Source organism: Vipera ursinii (assembly GCF_947247035.1).
Source record: "Vipera ursinii genome assembly, chromosome: 1".
Classification (NCBI taxonomy): domain Eukaryota; kingdom Metazoa; phylum Chordata; class Lepidosauria; order Squamata; family Viperidae; genus Vipera; species Vipera ursinii.
Window position 1 is genome coordinate 252,313,420 of NC_139512.1, and position 16,897 is coordinate 252,330,316.

Sequence of the window (16,897 nt, forward strand, 5' to 3'; positions counted from 1 at the left end):
CTCCTCTGTACCGTATCTGTACTTTCTTTTTCTATCAGGGAAGAAGTCTTGAAATTCGGTCACAAAAATATGGTGTAGGACATCCTGGCAGTTCAAAACTAAACACCTTTGGGATTTTTGGTAGCCTCACTCACATCAAAGAAAATACAAAGACATGTTTCCTTTTGTCATATCTGCCATCATGCCAGATTTTTACCTAAGCCAACTGACTTTTTACACTGAATTTCCTCTTTGAAAAGATCTTGGGACTAACTGTCTCTTTGAATGTTATTACTGGGTATTGAGAGTTTGAATGACATTTTGGTAGTGGTAGATTTGTTTGCAAAAATTATTCTTTATTTCGGGTAAGGATCTTCAATCTGCAGCAGAAACCACCAGGTTGTTGATCAATAGTATATTTCAGCAGAAAAGTATGGCTTTTCTTTTCTTTGATTTTGTGTTGGTAGAAGGGGGAGAGGTTCAGCCCAAGGCTCCTGCTTTCTGGGGTACCAGAGGGCAGCTCCACTTTCTAATTACTAATTAGGCCATTGATTTCATGATCGCACCATTTCAGTGTTGAAAGGTCTGTGTTAATTGCCAATTGCAGATAGGAAGAAAGTGGGAAAGTGCCTTTGTGCAAGTGAAAAGAAAACAGTATATTAGTTTACTGAATAAAGAAACTATTTATAGTTAGGGTGGAAGTGGGAAAGTCCATCTAAAAGATAAAAAAAAGTTTTGTAAAAAAGCAAGACAAGCTGGCAACACGGAGCCCCATAATGTTTACCAAATAGAAAAGAAATAGCTGCGACTACTCTGGAAGAACAATATATGAGAATGGGAATTAGTGGTTTCTAACACAATTTGAAATATGTCTGCATTATTTTCTATAATTATCTGCATTTCTATTTTATCGGATTTGGCTTAAATGAATCTTTGCTTGAAGTGGTGGCCTGTATATTAATTTGAATTGCTGTAATCTAGTGAGATTGACTGGCGAGTGCCTGAGAAACAATTCCAGTTCTTCTGTTGCTCTCCTGGTGTGCTTTAAACACTTTATAGAAGCACAGAATATAAAGTTTTATGAAAAATATGTGTTAAATATATTGCTGACTATCAATTCATGTGCAAAGAATGATAAATAGCTCTCTACCCTCTCATATTTTTCTTTAAATTACAAATTCATGCAAACCTGTCATAATTACATATGTCATTCAAAGATTTAAATGGTTTACATTCTATGTATGTGACTTGATAAATGAACATTAGTCTAGAGTAGGTGGGACAAAGCTGCTATTTCACGGTACAGTGCAAAATAGATTTTGATTTATGTATTCATTCTTTTGGTTCTAAATGATTATTGATTGCATAAATAAGTAGGTAATTCTTCTCTTACAGAATTTTGCAGAAAACACTATGAATGAGCTCCTTGGCTGGTATGGTTACGATAAGGTTGAATTAAAAGATGGAGAAGATATTGAATTCAGGAATTACTCTGCAGACGGGGAGAGCCGACAGCACATTTCTGTTCTCAAAGGTAAAATATCATTTAAGGTTTGTTTGTTTGTTCCTGCTAAACAGGATTAGCCATAAGAACTTCCCAAATTCACCTAGGACTAGGTGGAATTCTACTTAGAGTCTTAAAAGATGAGCTCGTATGTGTTCATGATGGTGTCTTCCAGCGCGTAAAAGGAGGAGCAAAGATTAGTCAAATGGGTCTGCAACACAACAGTAATTTTTCTTTCTCATATAACCAGCTCCAAGAAACTATATTTCCAGCGAGTGGTGACAAAAACAGGAGAGAAGAAGCCAACCCATCTCTCTTTTGTTCCTCAGAAGAAGAAGAAAAATCAGTTGTGCCTAAACTTTTACTTAGAAACCTGCAACACCATCTGCAAAAAAAACCCCTTAACGTAGATCACTGCAGTGAAATTGTCCATGTCACAACACAGCAGTCAGAGGTCATTATCAGTTGAAAACAGATTTATATGTAACAGTCATATTCAGGTTTTCATCTGTAGATCACAATCCTTTGCCTTCAGAGCTTTCTCTTCTGCAATACAGTAATACAGTAGCTCATAGCCCCACATTTTGCTCAGCTATAAGTCTCATTTTGTTACAGCTTTCTATTCATGTTTGGGCTTTTCCATACATAACTTCTTGCAACTTCTCCCATGCTATATCATATATTATTATTATGAATAACTCAAGGCGGTGAACATACCTAATAATTATTCTTTCTCCTGTTTTCCCCACAACAACAACCCTGTGAAGTGGGTCGACACAGAGTTACTGGCCAAAAGTCATGCTCTGCATTAAAACAATGCGGTTTGTGTCATTTTGATTTAATGTAATCCATGAACTCACTTTTTCTAAACTAGGGTACTATCACGTGTTCAATCAATTATATTTAAAACAAACCTTGCCCTAGTGCCATATGGTAATCTAATGTGTATGGACATGAAATGTGTTGGTGGAGAAAGTATATTTAAACTGTTTATTAATGTTCTCCGTTTCAAGTTTAACATGTTTTGTTCTGAGTTCAGAAAATGAATAGCATTATGGTGCTGTTTTAATCACTCTGACAAAGTTCCAGCCTTGTATGACCTCATTCTTGCTTAGTACTCAATTTGAAACACTTTTGGAAGAATGGAAAAGCTTCTAGTAACACCTAAAGTAAGATCTGAATAAACCAGTTTCACCTGAAACACTCCAACTTGCTAATAGTGTGATGGGTCAAGGAGGGCAGAGGAAAGGAGGGAGAAATAATACTTGAAATCGACATATATAGGATATTAATTGGATTCAAGTATTGCACTAAGCCACAATATAATTTGTTTACTTTTGGCTCAGCCCTACTAATGCACCTCCTTTGAAACCCACTTTGTCCTAATATCTTAAATTGTAGAAGTAGAACTGAATTGAATTTCCTTTGAATGTCAGTTTGGATGTCTGGAATTTTGAGGGTGGTTATCTGGAAGAGTTTTGAGAGGGAAAACTATTTTCTTCTTAGCTGTTTGTGAGTGTTTATTTTTTATTTGAAATGTAGATGTTTACTTATGGGAGAGATGGAGCGATTCATTCACAATAACAGAATTCACAGTTTAGGGGTGCATTTAATTATTGAATAATTTTCAGTGAGGGAGAAATGCCTACTCCCAATACTGGATAGAAGAAGACAAAAAGTACATTTGTTTTTTATTTTGATTTGTTTTGTTTTCTTCCACTTAATCACGTCTGAATTATTGGAGACTGGGCAAATCTCTGCAGTTTTCTTGGCAAGGCTTTGAGAAGTGGTTTGCCATTGCCTCCTTTCTAGAGTTGAGAGATAGTGACTGGCCCAGGGTCTTCCAGCTGGCTTTGTGCTTAAGGTGGGGCTAGAATTCATGGTCTCCTGGTTTCTAGTATGATGCCTTAAATAATTTCAGAATATTGTCTAGTCATGAAATTAATTTCCTCTTTCGGACCCATTAAAAATGAAGTGTCAGTGGTAACTATTTCTGGAGATCTTTGGGGGCTGCAATTCAAGGCTTTTGTGGGATGTATGTGACCCTGGGTCTTTAAGCTGTGGGCTTCTGTATCTATTACATATATAATGTTAATAAGTCTAGTCTTTCCCTCTTTAAAACAATAGCCACTAATATTGGAAGAAGGATTATGATAGGTGGAGAAGAAACCTTATATTGCTATTTTTATTTTTTTATTTGAACTACAGCAAGGGGAAGTTATGTACTGTTTGTACATATATATTTTCGCGGTTTGGGAACCCCCCTTCAGAAAAGGGGGGGTGAGCATTCAGGTAGAGGTAGAGCTCCCCTAGATCCCCAGAATTATTAGTCTGGGGAGCGAAGGGTGCAGGCAACCATCCCTGCATTCAATATTGAACTTTGGATTACTCGGATGCAAGCAGAGCTGAGCAGGAGAATTCTGAAATTGCAAGTTCAAGATCTTTAACTCTGGGGAGTTATTGTTTTTTCTTCTCCAGAGTTTAATTTAAAAGAAAGGGGAGGAAGATGGCACCAGAATGAACTTTTAAAAGCTGTAAAAGACTTTTTAAAAAAACATTTGAAGCTGGTACAAAAGAGATTTACAAGATTCGGAGATTTAAAAGGAAAGCAACAAAATTGCAACCTGGGTTTCTAAGTTGAACTGTGATTTGTTTAAGGACTGGGTGAAAAAGTGAAAGTGAGAAACGAAAGTTAATGAGTGTTAAAATGGCTTCTAAACCGCCTAGAGCTCCTGTTTCCAGAAGTGCGGGGGCATCACCAGCTCAACAACAATCTGTATTTCAGACCTTGATGCCATCCCCTGCACCATCCTCATCAACATTAACATTAAAAGACTTACAAGAGGCGTTAAAACTTCAATCTGAGCAAATTGCGGAGCTCATTAGTGAGGGAAATAAGAAAGGATATTTTACTGGCATGCCAGGGGTTGGCAGTTTGTATTGAGCGTTTGGATGAACGTGTGGAAGAAATTAACCAAAATAATTTGATATTGGAAGCTAAAATTTGAGAAGTTGAGAATAAAATGGATAAGATTGATGATGAGGTGGTAATGATACAATATAGAGACATGGAGTTTGCTTTGAGGATAAGAGGTCTGAAAGAAAACCCACAAGAAAATTTGGAAGAGACATTCGCAAAGGCCCTGGCACCTATATTGGGATGGCGAGCTGAAGATTTTATAAGGGAAATAGATAGAATATTTCGTGTCAACTCTTGGATTGCCAGGCAAAGAAAACTACCAAGAGATGTGGTTGTTTATTTTACAAAGAGAACAATTAGAAATGCGATTATTCAAGCTTTTTATAATAACAGATTTAAAGTGGCTGATCAAGAGGTCCTAATTTTGAAAGAAATTCCATCAAGAATTTTAAGAAAAAGGAAAGAGTTTGGTTTCTTGGTAGATGAATTTAAAAAATGACAGATCCAGTTCAAATGGGAGATACCAACTGGGATGGTGGTGAACTATGCAGGTACAAGATATCGTCTTAATACAGTTCTGAAGGCAAGAGATTTTTATTGTAATGTACTGAAAGTAGATTCACCGCCACTCCCAGAATTCAAAAGAGGAAAGGAAAAAGGAGCGTGACAGCCTCAAATGGAAGGAATACAGTATGGTGAAGAAATAACCTCGCTGATTGTAAAAGAAGCACAGCAAACTTTGGAAACTGCGCAGCCCTGGTACTATTAGAAGAGCCAAAGGATCAAATAATGACACGGGCTGCAACCAGACGAAAGGAACGACAACAGGAACAACAGAAACAGTATTCTAAAATCACAGCTCAAGAATCTACTAATACCGAACCAGTGGGAGGAGTGAGACCAAAGAGGCAGGTGTTTATGGATCTGCAAGATATGTTCCGAAAGTTTCAAGCTGCAAAAGATGGCAACAAAGCTTAATAGAAGGGAAGAATATACTTTTAATTTGAATATATGCACCTATAAGAGCAAAGGGATTTTTGGATTAAAATTTGGTGGAATAAGTAGAAGATATTTAAGAAAAAGATAAGGTTTTCTTTGCAGTTATTTCTGTTGGGCATTATTACAGATTGTATTGTTATAGAATAGAATTTAATAGCGGCAGCAAGACTTTGGGTATCATAATATTGGAAGAAGGAGGATCTGCCTATTATAGAAGAGTGGACTTTAAAAGTTTCAAACTTAGTAGAAATGGTAAAAATTTCAGTATATTTGAAAGGTTAATTGCAGCAAAGATACATTTCGGAATGGAGAAGATGGATTGATTACATTCTGAATAAATATGGGACTAAAAAGTTTTATTTAGCATATGAATGAGTATTAGAATTTAATAAGATGTATTATTGTTTAGTTATGCTTAACGGGAGTTAAAGTGCGATAGGATTTAAAGTGTATTTATAGATAGTTAGCATATTCTAGCTCAAGCTTGTTAGATGCAATACCCTGTATTCAGCTCTGGGAAGTCGGGGGGGTAGAGGAGGAGGGAAGGGTGGGTTTTATGGGGAGAGGGGGAAATTGGGGGGAGAGGGAGGGAAGGGTAGGTTTTATGGGGAGGTGGGGGCAATTTATGTTTAAAATCTACTGTAAAAGTTTTCAATAAAAAAAATTATCATTGGCACCATCACCATCATTATTGAAAATCTAGCCTGGATAGTCTTCGTTGATTTTGATTTATAGATTATTTATTGATGCAGTTTCATTGTAATTGGCTGCAGAATTTTTTTTTTTAAAATTGTGGCTATATAATAGAATTGGGGAAGGAAAGAAATTACTTTAGTCTCCAATGAATCCTTTGAAAGAGTTAATGTAAACCACAATCTGTGATGCTATAAGAGCATGCCACCATTGTATTAGGGCACAGGTCGGCAACCTGCGGCTCCGGAGCCGCATGCGGCTCTTTGAGCCGTCTCTTGCGGCTCCCAGCCGCCCGGTGCGCGCGCACCTCTTCCAACGGGCAGTGGTGCACGCGCACCTCTCCAAATGGAGAGTGGCACCGCCCGTTTGGAGAGGTGCACGCGCACCTCCCCGAATGGGTGGAGGTGCGCGTGCACCTCCCCAAACCTTTGGAGAGGTGCGCGCGCACCTCTCGGAATGGGCAGCGGTGCCGCTCTTTCAGGAAGCCCGCCGCGGCCAGTCTGTGAAGCTGCCGAAAGCGGCAGCTTAGCAGACGGGCCGCGGCAGCTTCCGCAAAGAGCGGCGCCCCTGCCCATTCCGAGAGGTGCGCGCGCACCTCTCCGAACGACCGGAGGTGCGCGCGTACCTCCGCGCGAATGGGCAGCGGTGCCGCTCTTTCAGGAAGCCCGCCGCGGCCCGTCTGTGAAGCTGCCGAAAGCGGCAGCTTAGCAGACGGGCCGCGGCAGCTTCCGCAAAGAGCGGCGCCCCTGCCCCTTCGCGCGGAGGTACGCGCGCACCTCCCCAAAGGTTTGCTCCCTCTTTTTTTAATTTGTGATGGAACCGGTTCCCAGTGGCTCTTTTTCTTTTTTAGGTTGCCGACCCCTGTATTAGGGGATTTGTTCCCATCCTTTAAATTGTGTTCCCAAACTGGCTCAATGTTTGTGCAACTGTAATGATATGGGTAAGCTAACAAGCACTGATTACAGGCAACAGTTTCCTCCTATAGCAAATTTGATGTCCTTGTGCACTAGGAGTCTTGACTAGCATATCTTGTTGGGGGGAAAATGGCAGTTTGAAAAGAAGTGGGGGGTGTGGGATGTCCCCACTAATCCCTTCCATGACCTTCTGTATATACAGCATAACAATTTAGTATGCAGCAGCTGTAATATTAAAAGAATATTAAAAAGACTTAAATATAACTTACTCATCTTTTCTCATTTGCATTATTGAGGAGTCAATGAAACAGTGACAGATGTGGAAAGGATAAATCCATACTTCAGTGTTCCTAGTCTCCTGTGCCTCTTGCTAGGACATTACTTTCCTTAGTCAAAGCAATAGTCTTACACTTTTAAGTGACTTATCAACTTTTCCTCTTTTGTTAATAAGGAGTTTGGAAAATCTTGTCAGGGCCACTTAGTTGTTGGCAATTCCTTTTTTCAAGCCAGAAACAATACTATTAACCCAACCAGGTCACCTGGTCCAACATTTTCCTGACCCAGAATGCAATGGAACAGGCTGTTCTGTACCAGCCTGCTACTGGCCCTGCAGAAAAGGCAGGGACAACCCCTTTTACAAGAAGGCAAGAGGTTGGAATTACGCCTGCCAAATTTATTGCTACAAAAACAAATAGAACAAGAGACAAACCAAGAAACAGCAGCTTTTCAAGCGGTTGCCTTCAGCAAACCAGCCCTCCTACGCATTCCCCCTTAAATACAGTTCAGGGCGTGGCTTCTCTCTGCCTCCTTCCGAGGAGCCCCATTGCCTTCCTCTGTTTACTCCTGATTGACTGCCTCCTGCGTCGGGCGTCCTTGAACAGGGCCAGCTGTGGGTCATCTTCATCCACGCTGTCAGGCTCACACAGCTGGGTCTGCGTCGTGACCAGATGAGAGGGGCCTGACTGAGGACTCTCATCAAGCTCTTCGACACCCCCCTCCTCCTCCTCCTCTGAGTCATCCGACCCAACTGCCGAACCCACAGGCTGACCCTGAATCACAACACAGGCAGCTTTTGGTACCCATATTACCTGCTGCTCCAGGACTAGGCTTCTGAGTGCAGATGATGACTAGAATCTTAGAAGCCCTACATAGCATAGGGCCAGACTACCTGTGGGACTACTTTTCTCCCATTGTCTCTGATCACCCACTGGATCTTGTAGAGAGGGTGTGTCAATCAAACAAGGTCATCTTGTTGGATCAGGAATAGTGCCTTCTTGGTGTCAGAGCCTGCGCTGTTGGACAGCATCCTTCTGGATGACTCCAGCTCTTGCTAGCCTTTTGCAAGGCACTGAAGACCTTGCTGTTTCTCCATATGTTTGGGTCAGGAAGCTGGATAAGTTCTGCTGTTGCATATATGTGGTTTTTTTTCTTTTGTGAGTAGGGTAGAGTTACTGTTTATCCTTAGGCAGCGCGGTTTTTAATATGCATATATTTGGAATAGATATATATTCCAAAACAGTATACTGTATTTATTTCCCATTAGCAAGTGAAGCAATTTTTGTGAAAAAGGACAAGTGGTGCTTACCACTTGTCAAATTCTCTTTCTCTTTTTTCATGGCAGGAAACCTCCAAAATTCTGTCTGCCTTTGTTGTGACAAGATATTGCTGAAATATAGAATGAACAACTGCTTGAAATCTTTGTCACTTTCTGAATTCCTGTTTTATCTTTCCCTCGCTTGAATTCAATGTACTTTTCCTTGAACTATTTGCCTTTTTCTGTTTGAATTGAATAATGTGCTAAATTCATATACTGTATGTTATGGTTTCATATTTAATTGTCAACTAATTACTTAACTGCCATTATATTATTAGTGTAAAATATTGCATTGATTGGTTATTACTTATATATACATTTGTTGGAACAAATAATAGACTATTATCTCCTGAAGAATTGAGTCTCTGGGAGCAGTTAGTTTATAAAATTTGAAAGGAGGATTGAGCAAAATTACCTTGCTTATGATGCTTTCCATTTTTGGTTCCTGTATTGATAGCAGTGCAACCTCACATATGACTCTGCATTATTGTGATAAAATTATTGGGCATAGTATTATTATAAACCCTACCATGACCCTCCAAAAAATCCTAAATGTAATTTTATAGGAGAGAATGCTCCAGCCTATAGATCACATTGCCAATCTTGTCAAGCACATTTTCTCAACATACAGGGAAATACAGCTGAGGACCTTTAAAGCAGCTGCATGAGACTTGCAAAAGATGTGGCTGTTTTAATCATTTGGAGACAGATACTTTAGCTTGCATTAATACGCTCCTGAATTATGTACACTCCAGACAATTAAACCCTAACCTAAGTTCAGTATGTATGATAAACCACAATTACCCTTCACTGAAAACTGAATATTTATAACTGCTCTTTGCCTTGTTTCTTAACTGGTATTGCTGTGTGCTAAGTTGCAACTCATGATCCTAGAACAATTATTTTGCCGCTAACCACTTGTCTCTTCTTAAAATATAGTTGTCCATAGACAACTCAGTCCTTAAGAATATTACCAACCACTTTGGCAGCTACTATGAGCAAATACTATGATTGATCAGAGAGCACTTTTAATGCATCTTCCAGTTCAACTGTTAAAACTACCAGTTTTGAGAAGGCTCTGTGCTGGCTTTCTGTAGGATACTATTTTAGCACTTGAAAAATATTGTAATTAGCAATGAGATTGTGTATGAAATAGAGAAAAGATTGTTCATTGTGGAGAGAGTTTTGTGAGTGACAGTTAAAGCCTCTTTCCAGAAATGTTTATGTGGAGTTTGAATGGAATGTGTGTACGTGCGCTCACATGTGTGTATGTGTAATCTTTTTGCTGAGTTTTCCTTCATACAGAATGGGATAATCTTTCATCTGTTAAGAAGAGTGGGGCAGATTTGGGTTTTCAAGTACATATATGTATATATGAATGGATGATGGTTTGTGCATGCTCTTTTTTCAACATTTCCACAATATATTCAGAACACGCACTAGCTAGGCCTATAATTATCAGGAACGCTTTTTCTAAAATTAGTAATATAAGTTTATTGAGATTCCAAATTGGGACTACGAAAATCTGCATTAATACTGGTTAGAATTTTTTATGCTGTCATCCATAATTTTATACTCTAGTTCTGATAGCTTTATTATATTAGTATGACCTGTTTGTTTGTTTATTGTAGATCAGAAATGTAACATTTTGTAACAAATGTAACAAAATGCAACCAAAACATTACATTGCTGGTCTACCAATGTAATATGGTAGACCAGAAATGTATGCATCAGATATGATACTCAGATATATAGCTTTTACATCTGCTGATTTGTTTCTTTTCACATTGCCATTAAGGTCTAGAACCCGTCTTGTCATTCACATGTCATTAAGGTCTAAAACTCATCTTGTCCCTGTTTCCAACAGTTCATCTGACTCAGCTTTGTGAAAACATCAGTTCAGGTATCAGATAATTCTGTGTCTTCCTCAGTGAAGGAAATTATAAAAAATATTTGCATTTAATTCTGCTTTACATATCTTTATCTCAATCATCTCTGTACCCAGCTTTTTTGCTTCTGATATATTTGTAAATTGCTGATTTTAATGCTGAACAATATGCTGCTCAGAATCTTTTCCAAGGATTTGTTTTTATAAATTTGAGTCCTTTGTTTCTCCCCATTAGGGCAAGTCTTCTCTAATAGCTTTCTTGACACAACTCATTATACAGGCGTGTGATCTCTTGCACTAGGTTGCACTTTTCCTGCCCTGAGTTATTATTGTAGTTTTGAATAATCTCCAACCATCCTTGTTTTCTTGATTTTCCTTTTTAATTTCCTTTTCACATTCCTCTACTGTTAAATAACTTCTTCATTTTAGCAAAATATGACTGTCCTGGACTTCTTATAGAAATTTCTCCCTTCTCTAAATATTAGGCTATGTACTCTTTAATATTAGAGAATCAAATACATGTCATTTCCAAGACGTTTAATTTTAATCAAGTAACAAAATGAAAGGTTTTATCAACAGCAGTGTTTTTCATCCTGAGCAACTTATGATATGTGGATTACAACTCCTAGAATTTCCTAGTCAGCATGGCCATTGCTAAGAATTTTAGGAACTGAAGACCACACATCACAAGGTCACCCAAGTTGGGAAATGCTGATTCCCCCTTTACAGCATTTAATCACTGCTGACTGGATGAATCAAATGAGGAGGCTTGAAAATTGCACTGGTGTACTTGCTAAGTCGTGAAAACAGGTTTCTTAGTATTTGGTTGACTGTTCTACATCAACACAAATGCTGAATACTTGTTCTTTTTCTTATTGAAGCTTGTCAGCTATCTTGGTAAACATTTACTATTATGTTAAAATAGATCTATTTCATACTAGTAAGATAATCTGCAGTTATTATCAAGACACATAATTGAAGTTAAATACTAAAAGTTATATACTGAATGTATTCACATGAATGTTAAATTGTTGTATATAAAGCACCTACATTATTTAATATCTCACTATTAATATTATCTACATAATGTTATTATAAAATGTTGAACTTGTCCAATTTAGCTTTGGGACTTCACTCTGAAAGTGTAGAATTGGGCAAGATTAATGAAGTTTATGATTGTGTTTAGTTGCAAACTCTGATTATGGTTATGTGAGATCTGAGTTATGTTTCCTATTTGAGCACTTTATTGTTAAGTGCAGTTTTGGAAAGATTACTGATATATCAAACTACAAATTGGGTTCATCCTGGAAACCTGACATAGTTTTGGCTAAATAAGTCTATATTACCTACTCAATTGTTAATCAAGTTGGAAAACAATGAATATACAATATGTGATCAAAAGCTGTAATGCATTTTAAAATTAATTCTTTTTCCTTTACAGAAAATTCTTTGCCAAAAACAAAATTACCTGAAGACAGTGTTACATCATCATACAATATAAACACAAGCTATCCAGGGCTTACCACAGGAAATGGAATCTCAGACTCACCAGCGGGATCAAAGGAACACGGCAATGTACCCATTATTGTACCATTAATTCCACCACCTTTTATAAAGCCACCAGCAGGTAAATAATTTATTTTGTAATGCTTTTCTTTTCTTAGATAATGCTCTTAAATGTTTTAGAGTTACCAGCTAAAAAGTTCAGGGATACAGGTAGTCCTCGACTTATGGCTACAACTGAAACCCATTTTTTTAATTGCTAAGCAAGGCAGTTGTTAAGTGAGTCACACCCCGTTTTACGACCTTTTTGCCATGGTTGTTAAGCGAATCACTGTAGTTAAGTGAATCATGTGGTTGTTAAGGAAATCTGGCTTCTCCTGTTAATTTGCTTGTCAGAAGCTCTTTGGGAAGGTTGCAAATTACAATCCCAGGACCCCCAGGACGCTGCAACCATCGTAAATATAGGCCATTTGCTAAGCACTTTAAATTTGTATGAGGTGTCCGCAGGGATGCTGCAACGGTCATAAGTGTGAGAATTGTTCCTAAGTCACTTTTTCCCAAATGTAATTGTAAATTCAAACATCACTAAATGAATGTCTGTAAGTTGAGGACTGCCTGTAGAATATTGCAAACTTACATCATGGTTTCTTCTTGTGTCTTCTTTATGTGAAAGAATTGTCTTTTGAATTAATTGCAGCATAGCATGCATTTCCTCCTGGAAGGTGTTTACCTTGTCTTGAGGTGTCACTCCTTCAGATCCCTGATATACCGGGCTGGGGCTTCAGATGAAAATATTAGGTGTGGTTTCCTACCACTTTTGGTTAGCTATGAAGCATCTATTTTATCTCCCTCCTCCAGATATTCTATCAAAAATACCATAATCCCCAAGTATTAGCCTTATCTAATACAACCAGTCTTAAGGTCCATACAGCAAAGTCTTGTATAGTTCTTATGGTTTTTATGTATGGCCTTTATAATCCAATGTGTTCCCAGCTATTGATCCACCACTAAAAAAGCAAACTTACAGTTAAGAGACTTTGCTTTTGGAAAGTACTAAACTGCCCCCAGAAAGGCATGGTTTGGGTGAACATCGTTGGGGGGGGGTGAGTTTCTTTAATCAGCGAGTTTTGCATATGCCTAACAGTACAGACTGAGTGCGCCAAGTGTGATCATGTGACCATGGGGAGAGGCATCCAGCTGTCAGAATTTTAAATCAGTGTTGTATGTAGCCCTGGGGAGTCCACTGTAACTTTGAACACTCACTAAGAGACAGGTCATAAGTTGAGGACTGCCTGTACTTACCATGTCAGAACAATCCTCTTCTTTAGAACAGGGGTGGAAAACGTGACTTTGAATGTTTTTGAATTACAACTGCCATGATCTATTGTCATCTACCATGCTGACTTGCTCTAAAGAGAGCTGGATATTTTCCACTGATGTATTAACAATGTCTGGTTAAGTCTGCAGATTTATTTAAGGGCACAAATAGACCTACTGCAATATCAATATTTAATACAAAGATTTTTAAAATTTTGTGAAATAATTTAGGAACTGTAGTCTTTTAGGACAGCGATCCCCAACCTTTCCGGCTTTGTGGACTGGCAGCAGCGGTGGAGAGAGGGGGTGGTTTCACATGTCCGCACACCACTTGCGCAAATGCAGCTTTGCATGCTCGCCTGTGGCTTGTGCGGCCCAGTTACCAACAAGCTGTGGCCTGGGATTGGATCACGGCCCAGGGCTTGGGCACCCCTGTTTTAGGTTATAATGAAATTCAGTGTGATCTTAAGATTTAGACTTCTGACTAGAACAGGGTTCCTAAAGCTCTTGCTATCACACTTCCCTTTGGTGTAATCTTGATGTACACAAGATCTCTAAAAATCCAGAATGAACAAATTGAACAATGAAAACAACGCAGGTAGTCTTCACAGAAGAACCACAATAGGCACCATCAACTCTGTTGCTAAGTGATGTTGTTGTACAAAACATGACATGACCCTGCCGCACTTACATCCTCATTTGTCCTGCAGTTGTTGAACAAATCACCCATGGTTGTTAAGTAAGACATCATGTAACTACAACTTGCAATTTTACTGCCACCTTCTCCATTGACTGCTTGTCAGAATCCAGCTGTGAAGCATGCAGATGGCTATCACATAACCGCAGAATGCTACAATAGTCATAAATGCCTACTGGTTGTGAAGTGCTTGAATCTCAATCATATGACAGTGGTTTGCTGTGACACTTATAAGTGTAGAACCAGTTATGAACCTACTTTTTCAGCACTATCATAACTATGAATGGTTGCTAAACAAAGTGGTTGTTAAACAAAGACTACCTGTATAATGAAATTTGAAGAAAGATGGATTATTGCAGCAATAAACAGTGTAACAAAAAAGTTCATCAAATATCCCTGGACTCTGTCCCTCCCCAACTGAGATATACTTCACAGTTTGAAAATATTTGGTCTAGAAAGGCTGGATTTAAAATGACTTAGTTCAAAGAATATATGAATGTGAGTAGTTCAGATTTGGTAGTCCCTGTCTTACAACTATTAGTTCAGTGATGACAATAACTTACAACCAGTCCCTCTTGCAGCATCCCTATGATCATATGATCTTGGTCTTACACAGTGCTTTTTTTGTAAAAGAAAAAGGTGCCGGAACTCACACATGTCATACAACCCGCCTTGCCTACCCTACAAGGTTCCATCCAAAAAAGGTGCTGGAACTCTGTTCTGAGCGTTCTATGAGGAAAAAAAGCCCTGGTCTTACAGAATACAGAATAATAGAGTTGGAAGGGACCTTGGAGGTCTTTTAGTCCAACCTCCTACTCAAGCTTTACCATTTCAGACAAGTGGCTACCCAATCGCTTCTTAAAGGCATCCAGTGATGAAGCACCCACAACTTCTGAAGGCAAGCCGTTCTCACTGTTAGGAGATTTCTCCTTAGTTCTAGGTTGCTTCTTTCCTTGATTAGTTTCCATCGCTGTTTTTCTTGTTCTGTCTTCAGGTGCTTTGGAAAATAGGTCAACCTCATCCTCTCTATGGCAGCCCCTCAAATATTGGAACACTGTTATCATGTCACCCTCCGTCCTTCTTTTCACCAGACTAGACATACTCAATTCCTGCAACCGTTCTTCACATGTTTAGTTCAGAGTTCTCCAACCTTTCCAGCTTTGTGGAGCAGCGGGGGAGGGGGAGGGGAGAGGGGATGGTTTTGCACAAGCAGTGGGAAATCACACACTCACCTACTGCTCACACCAGTGGGGAAGTGCCCACGTGCTCTCGCATGCTACTTCTGTAGCCTTGTTCCAACAGGCTCAAGGCCCAGTAGTAGGCTGCAGCCCAGGGGGTTGGGGACCCTTGTTTACTCTCTGGGCCACTAATCTTTGTTGCTCTTTTCTGCACTCTTGCCAAAGTCTTAACATCTTTTTTATAATGTGGTAGCCAAAACTCAACACAGTATTCCAGATATGGTTTTACAAGGTTTTATAAAGCGATACTAATACTTCTCATGAATCTTGACGCTTGGCAACCCATTTGCATTTATGACCAGTTGCCAAAGCTCTCTGCAATCACTTGATCACCATTTTTAGCCTTCTGTACCAGCTTCCCCAGAAAATCAGTGGGGGAGCCAGCAGGGAAGATTGCAAGTCACTGGGGTAAGTCTGCCTGCTCTCCCCAGCCTCTTGCCTTGCATTGACCTCTTGTGCACCCCCACACATACTCCCTGAACCTCTCCTGCATCCCTGCCCCTCCCTCCATTCCTTTCTACTTGGCAGCAGCCACTTATCCGCCTGCCAGCCTGGAATTTGAAACTTCCTGCTAGCTTTCCGCTGACTTAACTTGCGGAAATCCAGCAGGACGTTGCCTTGCCTAACCACTGTGGGATTCAGTTAATAATGGCAACCAGTTCTGAAGGGATTTTTATGTGGTTATAGTTTATTACCACATTATTTGGCAACAGAAGTTCTGATCCCAATTGTTGTCGTAAGTTGAGAACCATCTGTATAAAAAGCAGAATTCCAAATTGAAAGATATGTGGGCAGGGATCTGTAAACGATATTCCCCCTTATCCCCTTATTTGTGGTTTATCTCCCCTCAAGTCTCCTGGTGTCATTTTTTTTCATGTTAACATTTACCTTCAGGTTTCCTTCCCTGTATTATTTTGCTTAAGAAGGGCAAAGCCATATCTTTGTCAAGGCTAGTTTAATAATAGGAATAGTAGAGGATACATGAAAACAGTCATTCATGTCGGAATGGTACAGAAAAACTCTTTTAAATGTTGACTATGGAGGGGCATTAGAATTTTGAGAAAACACTGGTGGTTTTTTTTACATTTTTGTAGTGCCCAGTGTAAAATTAGCCTGATATAAATAATAAATGATGATTTTCATACAAATGACGTAAAATGATGATAGCTAAAGTAGCCTGTTGCTATCTTCCATTTTTATCAAATGAAACCCACAATCTGGATTACTTGTTAAAGCCCTTTATGCTAGAGATGTTTAATTTCTGGAAATTTTGAAGCAGTATTTCCTGAGGCTTGGGGCCACAATAAGGAATTTGGGAATTACTATACATATAAAAAAGTACTTGTATTAGTACTTTTTACCATGGCCATTCTGGAGTGCCAAGTAGGGAGAAAAGATGAAACAAATATAGTGAGGTTGTGTTGCATTTTTTGTACACCATGTGCATATAGTTAAGGGTAGAGTTTGCATTGTGACATTGATTTAGTTAGTTTGATGAGAACTTTGGTTTCTATGAATGTGTTTGCCTTTTGTAGTTGTATAATTTATTATTTTATAAAATATTTATTTTTGCCCTAGAAAGCATTAGTTTGTAAAACCGTGTACTGTTTATTTAGACATGTATACATTTATTTAAAACATGCTTCTAGTT

General features: G+C 38.9%; 1 protein-coding gene across 1 annotated transcript in view; it reads left to right on the forward strand.

The window, feature by feature from the left end:
- Positions 1-16,897, forward strand: part of SOBP (sine oculis binding protein homolog) — a gene marked incomplete at its 3' end in the record, with an annotated part of 160,460 nt that overhangs the window by 26,954 nt on the left and 116,609 nt on the right. Inside the window, exons 2-3 of the mRNA XM_083356034.1 lie at positions 1,375-1,513; positions 11,933-12,118. Of these exons, the coding sequence (XP_083212160.1) occupies positions 1,375-1,513; positions 11,933-12,118 (325 nt within the window). The remainder of the gene's footprint in view (positions 1-1,374; positions 1,514-11,932; positions 12,119-16,897) is intronic.